Source organism: Lupinus angustifolius, chromosome LG14, assembly GCF_001865875.1.
Source record: "Lupinus angustifolius cultivar Tanjil chromosome LG14, LupAngTanjil_v1.0, whole genome shotgun sequence".
NCBI lineage: Eukaryota > Viridiplantae > Streptophyta > Magnoliopsida > Fabales > Fabaceae > Lupinus > Lupinus angustifolius.
The window spans coordinates 8796898-8816302 of NC_032022.1; the positions used below are offsets into that span (position 1 = coordinate 8796898).

The window sequence follows — 19405 nt, forward strand, 5'->3', positions numbered from 1 at the left end:
ATGTTACCTAGCGAATCAATCAGTGATATGCAAAAGCGATTTACTCATATCGTGAATCATTTAGTTGCTCTAGATAAATCTTTTGCCAGAGGAGAATTAACTAATAAAGTTTTACGTTGTCTTGACAGGAAATGGCAGCCGAAAGTGACTGCAATTGTGGAATCCAAGGATTTGGACTCCATGCCTCTAGCTACATTGTTTGGAAAGCTTCAAGATCACGAAATGGAATTGGGTCGCTTGACGATGCATGAGGATTCGGACTGGAAGAAGAAGAGCATCACATTGAAGGCTACAACCTCCAAAACAAAAGAAGATAAAGATGATGATGAGTCTGATTCCGATCTGGATGATGAAACAATGGGTCTTCTTGTTCGAAAATTCAGTAAATTCATAAAAAGAAAAGGAGGATTCAAAGAGTTTCAAAAGAAAGAAGCGAAGGAATCAACAAACAAAGGAGAACTTTGGGTTTGCTCCTTACATTTATCATGCCTATAATTCATAGTGTAATATGAAGTAAAGGACATTCATTTCATGCCTTTGGACTGCTCATTGTCGTTGTGGGCCTTAGAGCATCACCCCTCTTACTTAGAGTGCACATATGTTGTCTGACTAATCATAAGATCATGGTACATGGAGTGGCACTAAGTGTGGGACAGTAGATGTGCACCCTCTTACTTATGTGTGGGATTAGAATAAAAATCATATTATAATGTTACAACCCAAACAAGAATGAACAATATTATTTGATAATTAAATTGTGACAACTTTAAATTATTCTATAATTTTTAGATGATTTATTGGAAATACATATAAAGATAAAAGATTAAAAGTAAGCTATATAAATGACATGATTTGTATTCAAATAAATTGCTAAATTTGGATGAATCATATATCTATATATTATTGATGTAAAAATTTATATATAATTGATATATTATTTATCATTCATTTGTATTGTTTTTTTAAAGAGCCAACTATATTAAAAATAAGCAGAGATAGTGTATAAAACTCTTATGGTTTTGTCAATTTGGATTGTTAAAAAAAATTATTGTTTTACATACATGTGACTTACTCTTTTTTAAATTGATAACATTTTTTCCCTTGAGTATCTCAATATGCACACATTCTATACACATGTTTCTATTGATATTCTTCAAAAGTGGATTCATAGCATATTTAGAATATGATTGTCAAGACTACAAGCAGGAACAACAATTAAAATAGATCACATGGTTAATTATTTTGAGGTGCCTATTATGGTCTCTTCCAAAAAAGTAATTAAAAAAGTCCTCACAAAGAAATATTTTGTCTCATGCCCCTCATTCTGAGGAAGATTTTAAACTAAAAGTTTAAAATGAAATATTATCCATAACATATTAACATATGTTCAGGCTTACACACCCAGTTCAATATTTTTGAAAATATGATGATAATAAAAGAAAATTATGAAGGTTGTAGGGCTTGTTTTGAGCTTGTTTATCAAGTTGATGTTTTCTTTTGGTACATCGGAAATAAATAAAAAAGAACAAAAGGAGAAAGATCTAAGAATATCATAGCACCAGTAGGAGGATGATCCCAATACTAGGTGAGAGATATCAAAAGAGCCCCAGGCTTAACTAAGAAGTCTGCTTCGGAACAAAGTGGACATGAACCACCCACCGACAAGCAAGTAACTCAGGAATCCTATGCACCACAATGGATAGGTTCCGAAACAAAACCTCCAGACTTTCATTAATGATTTGCACAACCTCTAAACAATCAGTCTCAAAGATGATAGACCGAAAACCCTTCTCCCAAAATCAGTAATAATGAACTTATGGAATACTTTATTTTTAAAGGAAGTTTTTATAAAAATTAGTAACTAATTTTTAAGGATATTATGATAAAAGTAATACTTGGAAAACAACCTGAGATTTGGCAAATGGATAAGTGAACTTTTTCTTTAACTGAGATTTGGTGCCCAAAATTCAAAAAAAGTTGAAGAAAATTCAGAATTAAGTTTAGACCTCCAAAATCAGATTTAAAGCCCTTAACCAGATAGCAAATATGCACTTAAAAATCAGGGACTGCATTAAAATTGACCCTGGAATTTTAACCCAAAGCAACTGTGTAGTGTATTGCAGTTCACCAGATCATAAACAATACATATTTTTGTGTACATCATTCTATCTCAAGTCACTTAACAAAATTTAGTGTAACTTTATCCCTTTAAATAATCAATATGGTTTTTAATCTGCTCCTATATTATTCTGCAGTACCTGAAGATTATATGCGAAAATTACATCAAATGGTACTGATTTTCCTCTTCACTTTAACAGCAGCAGCATCATCAATGAGTTATGCAGTTTCAGCACTATACCTGAAAAGTACTCTACAGATTGCTGCTTCATTGTGGAAGTCTACCTTGTTTTCTTTGTAAATTTTGGATTCTTGCACATTCGGATACTTTGCGGCGTGACCTCTACTAGTTCATCTTCTTGGATGTATTCAATGCAGTCATCCAGACTATAATCCAATGGTGTATCAAGAATCACTGCATGAGGGGGTAAATTAGATTAAAAATGTCTCAATTATTGGCTTCATGCTACAATAGAGTGAATGTTAAGTTGCATGCATTAATAAATATTAAAATTGCAATAAAGAAAACCACAATTTTTTAGCTTATATATTGTTCGCAAGCAAGGATTCACAACTAATCATAAATCCTTCCATAACAGTATTTTTGCATCGGACCATGGGAAATTACACCATCCTCCCTGAGTTTTGACTAATTGACTTGATTATACTCATCACCTCTCATGTTTCAAAAGTTATGCTAGTCTTCCTTTCAGGGAAGATTAGCGTAATTTTTAATATCGCCCTTTGGGGTAGATAAATGTAATAAGACATAAACCTCAAGACTCGAGTCTAATTTAACCAAATACCAAGTACAGTTGCCTCTTACAGATTATAGAACTAGTAATTTGCCAGAACAAATTTCTAGATATTTTGAGCAAATAAATTGCAAAGGGTTGAATTTATTTACTGCCTGAAATTTGACATGAAATTGATTTTAGTCCCTAAAACATTTTTTTGGCTGGTCTTGCTCCTTAAATGTTCCAAAAGTTTATTTTAGTGTATGCCATCAGCTAAATAATAATGAGTCAACACCATGGCATTGGTGGTTAGTCACATTATTACTTAACTGACGGCAAGGACTAAAACCAAACTTTGAGAGTATTTAAGGACCAAGATCAGTGAAAAACTGTTAGGAACTAAAACCAAAATCAAATCAGATAAACTCTTTAGGGACCAAAAATGTATTTAACCCATAGCAAAAGTTATAAATGAATGAAAAAACATGCAACATGTTTGATGCTTCAATTGTCACATTAGAGTTCTTTGAAAGATCTTCCTAAAAAAGGTTTTATTAAAATTAAAAGAATAAATCATTAGAAGTTAGGATACTGCTTTAAGGAACTAGAATTGCATCAAAACACCTATTTGAATGTGTATTTCATATAAGATAACATGGTAATAGCACTGGAACTGCTTCTCACCTGATTGTTCCTTGTTGGATCGGATGTTTGTTGCGGCCTTTTTCTTGCAAACATTCAAAGCCAAGTCACCAGGTCGTTGATGGATGCCAATGATTTGACCTTTGTAAACATCGACTCCAGGACCAATAAACATCTGGCCTCGATCCTGTGAACTAGAGATTGCATACGAAGTACTTGTTCCACCCTCAAAAGCAACCTGGGATTCATTAACATTAATGAACAAAGTGCAACATATAACAAAAATTAGCATAATACGCTATCACTAATCGAAAGTGTATGATCATCGCGTTTCAAGTTTCTGCTGTGAATAGCAATGCAGACGTTACCAGTGAGCCTTGATCCCGAGTACTCATGTCACCAGCCCAAGGCCCATAGCGATCAAAGAGAGTATTCAGAATAGCTGTCCCTCGGGAAGCAGTTAATATTGCATTCCGCAATCCAAGAAGGCCACGAGTTGGGATCTTATATTTGAGTAGTGTAGTTCCTTCCGATCTAACAGAAATAAATGTTGAAATCATCAGTTCAGATAATAAAAAATATGTAGGATGAATATCTTCTGGGTGCATTTCAGAGTTTAAGGAGTAAGTGTGATATTCATTCATCATTGGTATATAAGATCAATGGATTATATTTCGATAAAATAAAAGCTCGTGAATTATTAAAAAATGGATCTGCAAGAACCTGTGATGCATGAATACAAGTACAGGTAATCTGACAATACTGGTATGACACGGGATCCAATACAGGTAGGTACCCAAAGTATGAGTGGTTCCTAGATGAGAACCAAGTCCCTTATTTTCCTCTTAAGCGATTACAATTTGAGGGTGAATCTTAGCATAATAATGGTGAGGTTACAGCTTGTGGCCTAGAGGTCGCAAGTTTAAACCCTGCATAGATCTATCCTCTCTAGATCCCACTGGGTAGGTAGGAGCCTCATCATGCATTGGGTTGCCCCTAGTGGTTTCCACTTGAAATTACCTCACTAAAAGCAAAGCTCTATTGAAATGGTGAATGTTCTTTGCTTTATTTCAATGCTCTATTGCCATGACTGTAAGATTTTGGTGGTATATATCACAATCAAAATAGAAGCAAGGAAAACAATCTACATACCCAACTCCTTCCATATCAAACATTTGCCCTCGTCTCTTGCCTAGAAGTTCAACAACAGCTCCCATGTGTACTTCTGGTACCTCCACTGTTGCAATCTGCAATCATTCCACTAGTTATCATATATAACAAATGAGTGAGGAAACTTAAATTGTTAAAGAAAAAACTGTGAACCACCTAGTTATGAACATTCGAACCAGCATAACAGTTCTATTGTGTATCTATATTGGCCTTTTGTGATCTGAGTCATAGTAGTGCTTCTGCCTCGGATCTTTCAAAGGTAAAGCCCATTGTTTTCACCTATTATATTAGTGCTTATCTATCTACTAACAAAATTGATGGCAATAACCAGGGAAACATGGGCAACTGATATCATGTTTTGGCTTAAGAGTCAATGATACATAAACCATCTCACGTACAAGTTTGACTTTGTGCCTATGACTAAGCATTCTCAATGGGAGAGGACCAATGTCCAGCTACATTCTCGGTGAGAGAGGATCAATGCCCACATATGCAGTGTCATTAACCATGTCATTCATCCTTCTCTCAAGCAGACCTTTCATGCTCATCTCACATGGGAATCCATTTGGGAGCAAGCCACGGTTCTCTAAACAAATGATAATGGTTACTGTATGATCCATGACCTCATAACAGTTATTGGCTCTATGAGGTCAATGGCCCTATGTCTGCTTATCTGGGCAAGGATCATGGAACCCTCCACGAGTTTAATGAATTGTAGCCTCCGAGTAAAACCCCTCTGCATGTCCACCACAGAGACCCCTTATAGAAACTGGTTCAGACAAAGAAGGATGAAGAATATTGGGTTTCTTTATTGAATATAGCTCTCAATTTAGGAATGGACAATGCAGTACCCAAAATTGAGGAATGAACAATTGTACAGCTCAGGATTTCGAGAGTCTGAGACTGTCCCTACCAATTTCCAATTAACCAACTCAATGTCTATTTCCCCCTCCTTTTTTTTCTATTTATATATCTTTCAATTAACCAATCAGCTAACATCACCTCTAACTAATTCAATTATGCTAACTGCCCTATAATATTCAGTCATATTCAAATTCAATCAGGAAGGCTCTCCAACTGATAGACACCCCACTTCTAGATATTGTGTTTGATAAGACTGGTAAATGTAAACACACTTACGGCAAGTAGAGCAGTTGTTTCCACGATTTGAACTCGTGACTTTCAGATTACAACGCAGCAACCTTATTGTTGTGCCAAGGGTCACCCATTTTTATTTTGTTTTTAAGCAGAGATAAAAAATAAAATAAAAAAAACAATGATTGAAAAGTTACCTCATACGGTTCCAGCAATTTCTCATTCACCTTCTTGTTGATAACTTTGGGAGGCCCAACCATGAATTCAAATCCTTCTCTTCGCCTTTAGATGCAATATTGTTTGAGAAACTTGAAAAATAACTAAAGGGAAATGGAATACTCATACTTACATATTTTCTATGAGTATGGTGATATGCAAGGTTCCACGCCCACTAACAATGAATGTATCTGCGGTTTCACCATCTTCAACTTTCATAGCCAGATTTCGCTCAAGTTCACGATAAAGCCTGTCCCTTAAGTTCCTACTGGTAACATACTTTCCCTGGAAAGTTATGAATGAATTTTAGCTGGTCTATTACCTAGTTGTGAAATCAGAACATACAATATTACCAATCTGAAACTAGTAGCAACTATTGTACCTAACAAACAGCATCTGGACATTCACATAGGAAAAGATAGATAGGGATCTTTCTTTAATGGCCACAAAATATCAAATGTGTAGACATACCTCACGGCCGACAAAAGGTGAAGTGTTTATGGAGAAAGACATTTTCACAGTCGGTTCTTCCACCTTGATGGAAGGTAGCGGCTTCCCAAATACTTTATCAGCAATTGTCTCCCCAATCTGGGTAAAAAATTTGAAATAGTTAATACAGTTATGTAATATAAGGTCGTTAATTTCATCCAAACTCTCAATCATTACCTGAATATCACCGATTCCACATACTGCACATATATCACCAGCCTCCACACTTTCTACAGGGACCCTATTGAATTTATCATACACATAAAGCTCACCAATTCTTCCATATCTGCATGAATCTTCTGAAGTACATACCTGGAAAAATCAGCCTATAAGTCCTACACTGAACTTCCAAACAAAATTGTCATGCAAAATCGAAATTAAGGCCTTGATAGTCTCTACTCCATCTCTCCCAAAAAAGTAAGAATCATTCGCACAAACAGGAATGGTTAGTGATACTTATTATTTAGTGAACTTCACTTATTATGCATAAATGTTCACCACCTGCTATAATAATCAAAAGGTAAAGTGTAGAATGGAACATTCACAAATTGATGACCAAAATAACGGAAAACGAGTACTCACCTTGACATCCAAACCTTTCTTTAAAACTCCTGCATGCAAGCGCCCAATTGCTATTCTCCCTTTATGTTCATCATACTCAACATTTGTAGCCTAGTTGATTGAATGAGCATATGGTAAGACTACAGATTAGATCTTTGCACACATATTTATGAATCCGGTTCATATAAATTTGGTCATTATCATATTTAGAATAAGATTTATCTACTATTTCAAAATTCCTTATGGTCTTTTACAAATAATGATGCATGGTTACTCTGAAATGGTTGTCATACCCGTACAGTGTACATACCCGGTACCGGTACTTATGAGGTAACATGGGCACTAGGTGTATACCATATTACTCAAACACAAGTTATCATTCCATGCACTAAGTTATTGGCTGATACTATATCCCCTGAGGTGTTAAGTTAGTAGGGATAGAAATATGGTAATCATTTTTAGAAAGACAAATCAATGGAACAATTGAATAAAAAAGATCAAGAAGTATATAAAAAATAACCACTAACAAGCATTTGAAGTGCGCCATCTTTTTCAATGTGTGGTCCAGGGATGCATCTGGTGATGGATTCAAACAATGGCCCAAGGTCGTCTCCCAGATTTTCAGGAGTCAAACCTGCTTTTCCTTGTATACCACTTGCATATATTACTTGAAAGTCACACTGCAATCCGAAAAAAGGTAGCAATGCTATGAATTATGATACTTACAGAATATTTTCTTTGATAATATTGATACAAGTATAATCCTTCAAAAAGAATGATCTGTTTGAATAAGTAAGGAGGTAGCATTCAAAATCTAACAGATTTTATAAATTTCCTCCAACTGACCATCCTAAATAAACAAATCATATTTCAGGTTTGGCGAGTGGCAAACTTCCAAGTTCCAACCCAATTTGTAAACCACCCAGAAAACATAAACTAATTAAGTTATATCACCAGCGATAAAGATCCTTTGGATTGATACCTTTCCTAAGTATTGTCCGCTCTGAAATACCTCCCTAATAAGGAAGCCTTTTAAGATCAGGGCAGAAACGCTCAAGTTCCTCATTCCAATTATTTAATACAGAAGCAGGTGCAACAACCAGAAAAGGCCCCCATATGTTTTTCTCCTGAATGAGACAAGCAAGCAAGTTAAATTTAAGTCACGGAGAAGCACAAAAATACCATTTTGAATATATATACCTCCGCTAAATGGGCTAAAAAGGCCATAGCCTGGATGGTCTTTCCAAGTCCCATCTCATCAGCAAGTATACCATTTAAACCCTGAAAGACACCAAAAGGCAAAAGCCTTGAAATTTAAATCTCAAAAAAGAGAGAATGAATTCATGACGAAATTGGTTGGATTGCTAAACAACCTGCTCATAACAATTAACTAGCCACTGAAGACCTTTTAACTGATAATCTTTTAGATGGCCTTTAAATAATTCTGGCGTCTGAACTGTGGATGTGGCTGGCATGGTTGAGCTGCAATATGACAAAACAAAAACTCAAGAACTGCGAAAATATAGCTTATTCTCTCACTCTAATTTATACATGTCTGTGTAGGGTAGACGCATGCATCCATTGCCAACAAATAAAAGAGAGAGAGCTCACGGAGTTTGTAAATCATTGTTAGTTGCTCCTGCAACTTCCTGTGGAAGTGAATCAGATTCACCAGCCTGGCGCAACCTCAAGCTTTCACTGTCAAAAGTACTAGTCAAGGTTCTCTGCTTAGAGGCTGCTTCTTGAGCAGCCTTCAATGCTTCCTTCTTCAATTCAGCCTCTTCAGGATCTTCATTAGGCCCAGTATCTGAAGAGTCAAAGAGTGCATCTTGATCATTTGTTTTTTCAACTGCCATAGGTGCTTCTGAAGATAGTAAGATTGACTTATTCTGCATAAAGTGGCCATATAGCTCAGTTTGTTGTATGAGAAAAGTATTTGCTGTCCTGTTCCCGCCTCAAAGCTTCAGCAGCTTCTTTCTCCTCTCTTTTCCTCACTTCAGCACCCACCAGCAAAACCAATAAATCAAGAAACTGTAGAATGGAATTAAAACATACCATCTCCTTATCTATTAGTTTCCAGAACAGCAACATGTCTCTGCCAATCTTGCGGGTGCGAATGCTAGCCCCCCTAATCCATTTATGTCATCTACTAACTTTCATCCTAACCTGAAGAAAAAAATGGATTCATATATGTTATTTATGATACATACTTTCATAGGTACATATATAAAATAATAAAAACACATAAAATAAACTTATAAGTGTAAATTAAAATATTTAAAGTAAAAAATATAATGGAACTTTGAAATTATTGTCCTCCACAACAAATCTATCTCATCATTTTAAATTTAATGAAAACAAATCTATCTTATCCTATTTTATTGAAAACGAATCTATTTTATCATATTTTATTGAAAACAAATCTATTTTATCATATTTTAGTGAAAATGAATCTATATATCTTATACTTTACTGAAAACAAATTCATATATCTTATATTTTATCGAAAACGAATCGGATAAGTGCCTCTTTTTTATAATTCTCTTAGATCAATGAGCTGCTTTGGTTGAAATGTAGTAAAATTCCTATGATGCTTTGGTATGTCTCTTCTTACAATATTTACCCAAACCTTTCCAATTCTATCGATTTCCTCCTTCTCAATCAATAAAAACGAATTGGGGAGAAAGTAAAGATGAAAGAAAAAAATCACTCGTCATAATATTCTAACTGATACATACCTCATAGGTGTCACCTTTAAACCAACATAACCACTTCTTCCAATGCCCATGTTTCCTTCTTATGCATTACCTTTACCCATCCTTCCACCATTGAAAGCAAAATCAACCCATAATGGCTTCTTCAACCCCACTTTTCATAATGCCAACAAAAGTCTCAAACTTAAGCCACCCCAATCTTCTAAACTCTCTTTTGTTTCAACCTCTAACCATAACTTTCTTGATGAATGGCCTCACCTTCTTCAATTCTCAATTGGGTCACAAGATTATATGCTTGCTCAGGCAATTCATGCCTCTCTAATTAAGTTTGGTTGTGTAGGTGACCTGTTTGTGGATAACAACCTTGTCAACCTTTACTCGAAATTCGATAAAATGGGTGATGCACACAGAATATTTGATGAAATGCTTGTTAGGAGTACTGTCACTTGGACTACCCTCATGAAGGGGTATTTGAGGAATGGTGATTATGATTCCGTTTTCAATATTGTGCGTGATTTGTGCATGTGTGGGGAGAAGTTCAATGAGTATACTTGCACGGTGGTCCTGCAGGGATGTAAGTCCCCGCAAGACTGTGTTTTTGGCAAGCAGATTCATGCTTTTGTTCTCAAAAATGGGTTTCAAGAGAATGTTGTTGTGGCCACTTCTTTGGTTTCTATGTACTCTAAAAGTGGCCACTTGGATCATGCAGAAAAAGTGTTCCGTGGTGTAAGTGTCGTAGATGCTCAGTGTATAAATTATATGGTGTTGGAATATGGCAAGGCAGGCTTGGGGAATAAGGCGTTTCAGATATTTGTGGATATGCTGAACTCTGGATTGAACCCAAGTGATTATACCTTCACGAATTTGATAAGTGCGTGTGTTTCAAGCATAGGACTCGGCCGAGGGAAGCAACTACATGGGCTTGCAGTGAAGTGTGGTTTTATGCGTGAAACATCTCTTGGAAATGCAACAATTACAATGTATGGGCAACATGGGATGATCGAAGAGGCTGAGAGATTGTTTGTTGGAATGGATGGGAAGACTTTGATTTCTTGGTCTTCACTTCTATCAGCATTTGTTAAAAACGGCTATGCTAACAGAGCCCTTGAGTTTTTCTTTAAAATGCTTGAGGTTGGTATGCCTCTTGATTGTGGTTGCTTCAGCACTATACTCGATGGATGTTCAGAATGCAATAATTTGGAATTTGGGATACAAATTCATGGACTCGCAATAAAGTTCGGTCATGTCTCTGACGTGAAATGTGGTACTGCTTTAATAGATTTGTATGCTAAATGCAGGAGTTTGCGGTCTGCAAGAGTTGTTTTTGACAAGCTCCAAAATAAAACTACTGCTTCACTTAATGCAATTCTAGTTGGATACTTAAATTCAAAGTTGAGAGATGATGAAGAAGATCCTATGACATTTCTCAGCAAACTAAGATTCAATGATATGAGACCAGATTCGGTAACATTTTCGCGACTCCTTAGTTTATCTGCTAATCAAGCATGCTTAGTTTCAGGGAAGAGTCTTCATGCTTACACAATAAAGGCGGGACTAGAAGATGATATTGATGTAGGCAATGCTGTAGTTACCATGTATGCAAAATGTGGTAGCGTTCCAGATGCTTATCAAATATTCAGTTGTATGAAACATGATTGTGTGACTTGGAATGCTATAATTTCTGCATTTGCACTTCACGGTGAAGGTAACAAAGCACTTTCGCTCTTTGAGGATATGAAGAAAGAGGGATTTGCTCCTGATAAGATTACAATATTGGCTGTTCTCCAAGCATGTTGTTACTCAGGGTTATGGGAAAGTGGGATATGCTTATTCAATGAAATGGAACCCAAGTATGGGATCAGACCGGTGATCGAGCACTTTTCTTGCATGATCAATCTTTTAGGTCGATCGGGAAATCTACCCAAAGCTATCGATATCATCAACAAGAGCCCTTTTCCTAAATCGACTTTGCTTTGGAGGACTTTTGTCAATGCTTGTAAGCTGTGTGGTGATTTACAACTTGGAATGTGGGCTTCCGAAAAATTGCTTGACTTAGCACCCAGTGATGCCTCCTCCTACATACTTTTATCGAATATGTATGCTGAAGGAGGCATGCTAAAAGAGGCTGCAAAGGTAAGAACAGCTATGAATGACTTGAAGTTAATCAAAGAAACTGGTTCCAGCTGGGTTGAGATAGACAATGAGGTTCACTATTTTATTGCCAGCGACAAAGATCACCCGGAAAGCAGAGAAATTTACACAAATCTGGATCTATTAAGAGATGAAATATTTTTGGAGCTACAAGAACAGAAATAATCACCAACTAATCTCAGGTTCTCTAACATAATATTGTTGGAGTTGCTTTAGTTCAATAGCACGATTTCAACAATATTCCAAAGGGGTAGAGGAAGGATTTTCGAGTAGATGACTCATCCATGAAAGTTTTCTCATAGTTTCACTAAAGTAACTCTGTATACCACTTCTAACAGAGGGAAGGATAGAAAAAAATGTTGATAGCATCTTTTATAGTATTTGTTGTATTGTATAGTTACTGGTAGAAGTTATTGAGTTCGAAACTGGTGCAGCATCTTTTTTCTTTTGTTCTTTATGCTTGCTTTCATTCTGATGCAAATTTAACCAGAATAATGTTTACTAGTACACTGGACAATCCAGAACTTGACCAAATGCAGGTTCTGAAGCACGGATACATTAAACACCTTCACGTATCGGTATCGGACATATATCCGACACAGATAAACTCAGATTCCTGAAAGATATGTATCTTTAGAGTATCAAAAAATTAAATAAATAAAATAAAGATGAAAATACGTATCTGATACATTTTCAACAAAAAATAGGATAAGATAAGATACTTTTTATCAATTTTATGAATTATTCTACTATACTTTCTAGTTTTGGTACTTATAATTTTGGAGGACAATGATTTACAATTTCCATTATATTTTCTACTTTATATATTTTGATTTACACTTATAATTTTATCATATTTTATGTATTTTTTTACTATTTTATACATGTATCCCTTAACGTTTTTATCCTATATTTTAAAAAAAATATGTGTTAACGTATTAGATACATATTGTATCCGACATTGATATCTATATCTGTGCTTTATAGAAAGCAGCCAATGAATTATAGTGATTGAACTTTGGCAAACTCACAAACCTTCATAAATCTTCACTCTTCTTTAATTCGTTCAGGTATGGAAACAGGTTAGGTATTCTTCTTTATATTACCTAGCATGTAAGAGGGCAACTCTTTCATACCAGTGCATTCGCACAGGTGGCAATATATTTTGCATGAATTTATTTAAAGAATAAAAATATAATTTACTAATGAAAATATTATTGAGGGTTACCTAATGAAAGATGATGTTTATGTATTCGATTGTTGGTGTAAAGTTATTGAAAAATGAGATGATGTTAAATGTGTTATGTAAATAAATAAATAATTGTTATGAAGAAAAGTGTGGGAGACAATGTAAAATAAGTTGTAAAATACATGTTAGAGACTTTGGAAAAATTAATTATAAACCACATTTGTTGTTGTCTTTAGTGGTTGATCATCCTTATCATGTATTAATATTTTCATTTTTTTTCTCTCTATTTGAACTCTTGAAATAGCTACATACAATTAGCTATGACAGAACATTGGTGTAGGTAAATATAATACCACATTTTCTAATGACTAACCTTGAGAATTATTGATTATCATAAGCTTGAAAAGTCATGGAGATTGAGATGAAGGCATTGACATTCGAAGAGTATATATGATATGTCCATATTTTTTCATGATGCGATCTTTGCTTCAAATACATGTTTTGTCATATTAGTGACAATCAATCTTGTACCGTTACATAATCTTTCAAATTGGTCTAATTTTCTCAATAACATTATTGGAGTTTCAACTTTCAACTTGTTCTTACGATCATGAAGACCAAAGGTTGTAAGTGAGTTTAGAAATTCAGGAATTAGTATATTGTATGTTTCATTTTCATTAGCATCAGACATGTCAACCGAACCTGAACTAAAGTTCATTTTCCTCACCTATAGTTAGCAGTTAGAACATTTATTAGTATAACTTTAATAAATCTATCATATCGAACATAATGAAAATTTAAAGATAATTAAAACAAATTCACCTAGAATTATGCTCATAACATATTCATTGATTTGATCAACAATCTTAATTGTTGATGCAAGTAATGGCCTAGATTGTAGACATTGTTCGTCCTTGTAGTGATTTTGTAGGTTTGGATAGGTGCTGGACACTATGACATCAATTGAATTATCAAAATCAAGAATCAAAAGTTCTTATATGATATCAACTTCAGCACAACTATTATCAGACTTAGATAATTTCTCATACCCACCTTTAGTATCCATTCAGAGAATACATTTATATTGTATTGCCATGATTTTGTAGATGCATGTTTTTTGTAAGAGTTAAAATTGCACATTAATGCCAAAGATAAGATGCATTGTTATTGCAAGTATGATATATGAATGTCAACCTCTTGGAACCATTGGCAAGATTTGTGTGAAACCACCTCCAAAAACTACAACATTTCCTCCGAATAAAATTGAGCCATTTGTTGTTATATCTATTATGTTTCCAAGACTTTTATCAAGTGTCTTAAAGAAAACTTATATGTCATTGGAGCTTCATCTCATATAACTAACTTTGTTTGCCAATTTAGTGACAACCAATCTTCTACCATTACATAGTGACCTAATTACGTTAATAACATTATAGGAGTGACAATCTTCAACTTTATTTTATGATTTAGAAGACCGGAAGTTGTATGTGAGTTAAGAAATTATGGAATTAATATTTTGAATAAATCACTTTTAATATCATCATCAAACATATCAATTGAATCTTAACTTAGATATTCCTTTTCGAAAACTACATTTGTAGTAGAGTTGTTTAAATTATAGTCATTCATATCATATTAATACATAAGACAAATCTTCAAAGTAATGTGACTTCCTATTTTAACAAAATATTCGTGGAATTAGGTATGGAAGTACATAATTGAAATGATTGAAAAATAAGAAATAAAGAATATAACTACAATAAGGAGGTTGTTAAAGCTAGTTCACATGGATTTAAAGTCACAATAATTTTAAAATACTTCAAGTGTAAGTTAATTGAGTTATACATGTCATTAATGAAAGTGTAAATATTAATACTATATATAATAAAAGTTTATAGCAATTTGAAGAGAAGATGATTTATTTATACAAACAATATAAGTCTAAGGATAACATTGTAAAATTAGTGTAGATAGATCATTTATAGTCAATATTATTTTTCATAGAAATACTTTTTCCTTCTGTTATATAAATATTTGTTTTTAGTAAACTTAGTAAATATGGACTGTGAAGGAATTCTATATTGCTTATATAAAGTATCATGACTCACCCGACGTATAAAGCATCCTTAATATACAATACTCTGAATGATTGTCAGATTATTTCTTGTAACATATGGTAAGCCATCTATCTATAAGTTAACAAAAATGTGTAAACTCTTTTTGACCAAAATGCCCCTTTTCTAAGGGTCGTGCTGGGATGAATATCAAAATGATGATAGATGATACATAAAATGTCATTACTATATTTAAAGCCTATAATAATCATTGGTTAATAAAGAGTGTGGATAAACAATGTGAGGAGTCAATAACATTGATCACCATCCAAAATGAGAAGGAAATAAGTAGAACAAAAAATATTGATATATTTGATATTGATATATTTATTAAAGGCAACAACAACCACGAAAAACATATATTTATTAAGATCTTGATAGTCATCGAACTATATTAACAAACAAAGTGGCCCTTCAAGCATCAAAGAATGAATATGGACTATCTTTTGGTTCCTTTTCTCGCTTGCTATCATGGTCAATCTCTTCTTCAAATGGGGAAGGTCCATGGGGCAAGATCTCACTCCAACTCCAATCAAATGAAGCAACACAAATGTTGTCTGCTTGAGCCTTCCATTCACAATTTGCAAGTGTAACCCAACCAATAATTTGAGTAAATAATTATGTGGTCACATAAATCAATTAAAGATATCCATATAATTTATATGTTCAATGAAAATATTCACGTAGGAGAGTGCCGCATCAAAGTCTTTGATCATCGATTTGATCCATATCAAGTCCAATGAACCAAGACCTTAGTGACGCATCCTTGTTGGCATAGTTGAAGAAGATTCTTGAGACGAATATTTATGTATGCATGTTAAGAGCACAATTTTAGCAATCTTCAGTCCAATAATTTATTTCATTTTTAATTGAATTCTTTGTTCCCATGTGAAGTAACACTTGCTAATACTGCTACGTATGAAGCCAAACCGTTGGAAATGGCATACAACTGCCATGTGGCATGACAGAAGTACCTTCTTCCTGACTTGTCAAACTTCCAATGTTCCAGTTCATGGTATCTTACACCTCTGCACAACAAAGTAGACATGTAAGAAACTATAAAAGTTTTAACCTTATAATTCAACAAAACAAATATAAAAGAAAAGTATGTCTTACTTTTGAGATATGGCATATCTAGATTTCATGTATCTGATGTATATTCTAGGTTTAGATCTATCTCTAGCTAAAGTTGCTCACAATGTTGCTGAAACAGGTTGAATAATAAAGTAAGGTAGATAGTTTTCAACATCCCAAAGGCTTAAGTTAATTCCAAAATGCTAAATCCTGATGATTTTATATAAAAAGTTAGAGATTATCAAGATTTTTAAAAATTTTAAATACCTATATTTACATGAATATCATCATCAACTTTGACATAGAAATCGACATCCCTTAAATTTACAGCAATGACAAAGTATGTATTTGTAGACAATTCAAGGTATCCTTCAACGCGATTCTGCATAAACAAAGTAATTATGATATAGTAAAGCAATAATAAAATGAGGAAAAAAATGAGAAGGGACATGGGAGAGGGAAGACAGAGAAGGAAAAAGATCATATATCTGAAGTTACCAGCCTCAAAAAATGTCCACGCTTTTTTCCTCTTCTTTAATTGCTCTCTCTAAAATACCCTTTGATTTAGCACTTGATAAGGATTAAAAAGTGGTCAAATTTATAATTCATTGAATATAATTATGAGGTATAACTAACAATGAATTTTATCAATGATAATACTATACATCACCTTATGTTGTCTAACAATACAACTTAAAGACATGATTATTATCTAACTGAAGCAATCTTTTACCAAAGCATTTTTAACTACAATAAAAACAAAAACATGATAAAATTGTCAATTATGTAACCAAATCACTGAAGGAAAGATTACTTAGTTACCTGTGTCCAATCACAAAGCGCGTGATAATTCATTTCTCTTCCTATCGGTTCTTTGTTTTAACACCTATTTGCATTGTTATAAAAAAATCAACATCTCAAGCCATGACCAAAAAGTAAAATAGCAAAAATAATTAGACTTAGAAATGAATAGTATAAAACTTCTTGTACATGATCAACAGTCAAATATATGAATTTTAGATTGGATAATGTTTTCTTTTACCCTTGATATTCTATACTTCTTATACATGATGTGTAAATTATTGACTAACCATATCAAAACCTATTAGTGATATATTCGGAGCATATTACTATTTCAATTTTCATTTGTTAATCGATAATTTAAATATCATTAACTTAGATAGATAGGTGTAGGAGTGACACAACAATTTCATATGATAAACAAAGAAAAAGTTCAAGTCTTCAAGATATGCTTTCTTGCATACCTACATTCAATTAGGAACAGAGTAACTGTAAAACACCTTGAAGCTTTATGAGTGACAAATTATAATTAGAATGACTAACGTAGTCCTATATTTTGCACATTAATTTACCTAAAACACAAAAAACTCATTGTTCTTTTATTCTTCTATTCATCCATACTGCAAAAAAGTGTATTAATGCAATCATAAAAATTAAATATTAATCGTGATAAAGATAAACACAAAATAAACAACAATTCTGAAATCCAACCATTTCCATCAACATCAAATCTCGAAATGAAATGTTCAATAAGTACAATCTTTGTATCATATTGTGATCTAGAGTCATATTCCCTAAGATCAAAGTGTCAGCACCCAACAACATAGAGATACTCAAGCAAAGACCTCTCTAGTTAATCAACATATTTAATTTTTAGGATCTTATTAAACATAAGAAATGTTGTACACACATAAAATTTAAACCACAATCATTCAGACATTTCATCAAACATCTTATGATCATTAACATCAAAATGACAAAATGTAAAAAATATATTGGGGTAGCATTTGCCACAATTGGAGCAACGAATAAAATTGGCGTGGCCACAACCATGCTTGAAGGGAAAATCACAGAACAAAATCGTGAAGGCGACACAACATTCGTAAAAAAACATAAAGATATGAAATTTTTGATCTGGAAACTTTCAGATCAAGGGAGTTATGGAGTTTTAAGAAACATAAAAAGGTGAGGGCATGAAGAAAAGTCCATATTGGATGTAGAAATTAAAATGCATACTTTTTGTGAGAGGGAGTGAAAACGAAAAAATCCAGAAGGAGTGGAAGACATTTTGTAATAAATATTCCAGGTGATAGAGTCATACATCTTATACCTTGCAAAAAATTTAGTTGTTTGAGCATAATTATTTTTTGAAGAAAGATGAGTGAGATGTTTTTGATTTGTTTGGGATGAAGAAGAGAGAGAAGTGAAGATGAGTTTCAGCAACAACGTAAAATATATAGATGAATCTGATTAGTGAGAGGAGAAATATGGTTGGGAAAATAAAATGGAAATCCATCATCCAAACAAAAGGTGATGTACAGTGTAAAGTATAAAATGTTTAGGATTTCAAAATTCAAAACTACTTTTGAGATCTTGAAAATGACGCAAATAACCACTTCAACATACAGTTGCAATAAGTAAGGATATTTATTATAGTATTATGGTAATAACTGCAACCCCTTCTATTCTTATATAGATAGTAGACAATTGGAGCAGCGAATAAAATTGACGTGGCCACAAACATGCTTGAATGGAAAATCACAGAACAAAATCGTGAAGGTGACACAACATCCGTAAAGAAACATAAAGATCTGAAATTTTTGATCTGGAAACTTTAAGATCAAGGGAGTTATGGAGTTTTAAGAAACATAAAAAGGTGAGGGTATGAAGAAAAGTCCATATTGGATGTAGAAATAAAAATGCATAGTTTTTGTGAGAGTGAGTGAAAATGGGAAAATCCAGAAGGAGTGGAAGACTTTTTGTAATAAATATTCGAGGTGATAGAGTCATACCTCTTATACCTTGCAAAAAATTTAGTTGTTTGAGCACAACTATTTTTTGAAGAAAGATGAGTGAGATGAGTTTGATTTGTTTAAGATGAAGAAGAGAGAGAAGTGAAGATGAGTTTCAGCAACAACGTAAAAGAGATAGATGAATCTGATTAGTGAGAAGAGAAATGTGGTTGGGAAAATAAAATGGAAATCCACCATCCAAACAAAAAGTGATGTACACGTGTAAAGTATAAAATGTTTAACATTTCAAAATTCAAAACTACTTTTGAGATCTTGAAAATGACACAAATAACCTCTTCAGCATACATGTGTCAATAAGTAA

At 33.6% G+C, this 19405-nt stretch overlaps 3 protein-coding genes and 1 pseudogene across 3 annotated transcripts; 1 reads left to right on the plus strand and 3 right to left on the minus strand.

Moving 5' to 3' along the window:
• Window positions 2030-7685, minus strand: LOC109327025 (GTP-binding protein TypA/BipA homolog). Its single transcript, XM_019559992.1, has 11 exons — window positions 7556-7685; window positions 7050-7139; window positions 6645-6779; window positions 6450-6566; window positions 6112-6263; window positions 5960-6044; window positions 4650-4744; window positions 3866-4031; window positions 3540-3735; window positions 2360-2533; window positions 2030-2258 (listed from the first exon to the last, which is right to left on the minus strand). The coding sequence occupies exons 1-10, from the start codon at window positions 7559-7561 to the stop codon at window positions 2400-2402; spliced, it is 1176 nt and encodes a 391-aa protein (XP_019415537.1). The 5' UTR covers window positions 7562-7685; the 3' UTR covers window positions 2030-2258; window positions 2360-2399.
• Window positions 8017-9015, minus strand: LOC109326493 (DNA helicase INO80-like). Its single transcript, XM_019559192.1, has 4 exons — window positions 8640-9015; window positions 8402-8510; window positions 8229-8309; window positions 8017-8155 (listed from the first exon to the last, which is right to left on the minus strand). Exons 1-4 carry the CDS (start codon window positions 8921-8923, stop codon window positions 8045-8047), a joined length of 585 nt encoding a protein of 194 aa, XP_019414737.1. The 5' UTR covers window positions 8924-9015; the 3' UTR covers window positions 8017-8044.
• LOC109326353 (pentatricopeptide repeat-containing protein At5g27110-like) lies at window positions 9815-12348 on the plus strand. The gene has a single exon (XM_019559044.1). It carries the CDS (start codon window positions 9815-9817, stop codon window positions 12056-12058), a length of 2244 nt encoding a protein of 747 aa, XP_019414589.1. The 3' UTR covers window positions 12059-12348.
• LOC109326354 lies at window positions 15540-17339 on the minus strand (annotated as a pseudogene).

What these genes read in the sequence shown, in the direction of transcription:
- LOC109327025 (XM_019559992.1), bottom strand. An exon ending in GTGGAATCGGTGATATTCAG is followed by an intron (nt 6,567 to 6,644) that starts GTAATGATTGAG and finishes TTTTTTACCCAG; the next exon opens with ATTGGGGAGACAATTGCTGA. An exon ending in CACCTTTTGTCGGCCGTGAG is followed by an intron (nt 6,264 to 6,449) that starts GTATGTCTACAC and finishes ATAACTTTCCAG; the next exon opens with GGAAAGTATGTTACCAGTAG.
- LOC109326493 (XM_019559192.1), bottom strand. Translation starts at nt 8,923, where the DNA reads ATGCAGAATAAGTCAATCTTACTATCTTCAGAAGCACCTATGGCAGTT. An exon ending in AACAATGATTTACAAACTCC is followed by an intron (nt 8,511 to 8,639) that starts GTGAGCTCTCTC and finishes GTCATATTGCAG; the next exon opens with CTCAACCATGCCAGCCACAT. An exon ending in TTTTAGCCCATTTAGCGGAG is followed by an intron (nt 8,156 to 8,228) that starts GTATATATATTC and finishes TGTCTCATTCAG; the next exon opens with GAGAAAAACATATGGGGGCC.
- LOC109326353 (XM_019559044.1), top strand. Translation starts at nt 9,815, where the DNA reads ATGTTTCCTTCTTATGCATTACCTTTACCCATCCTTCCACCATTGAAA.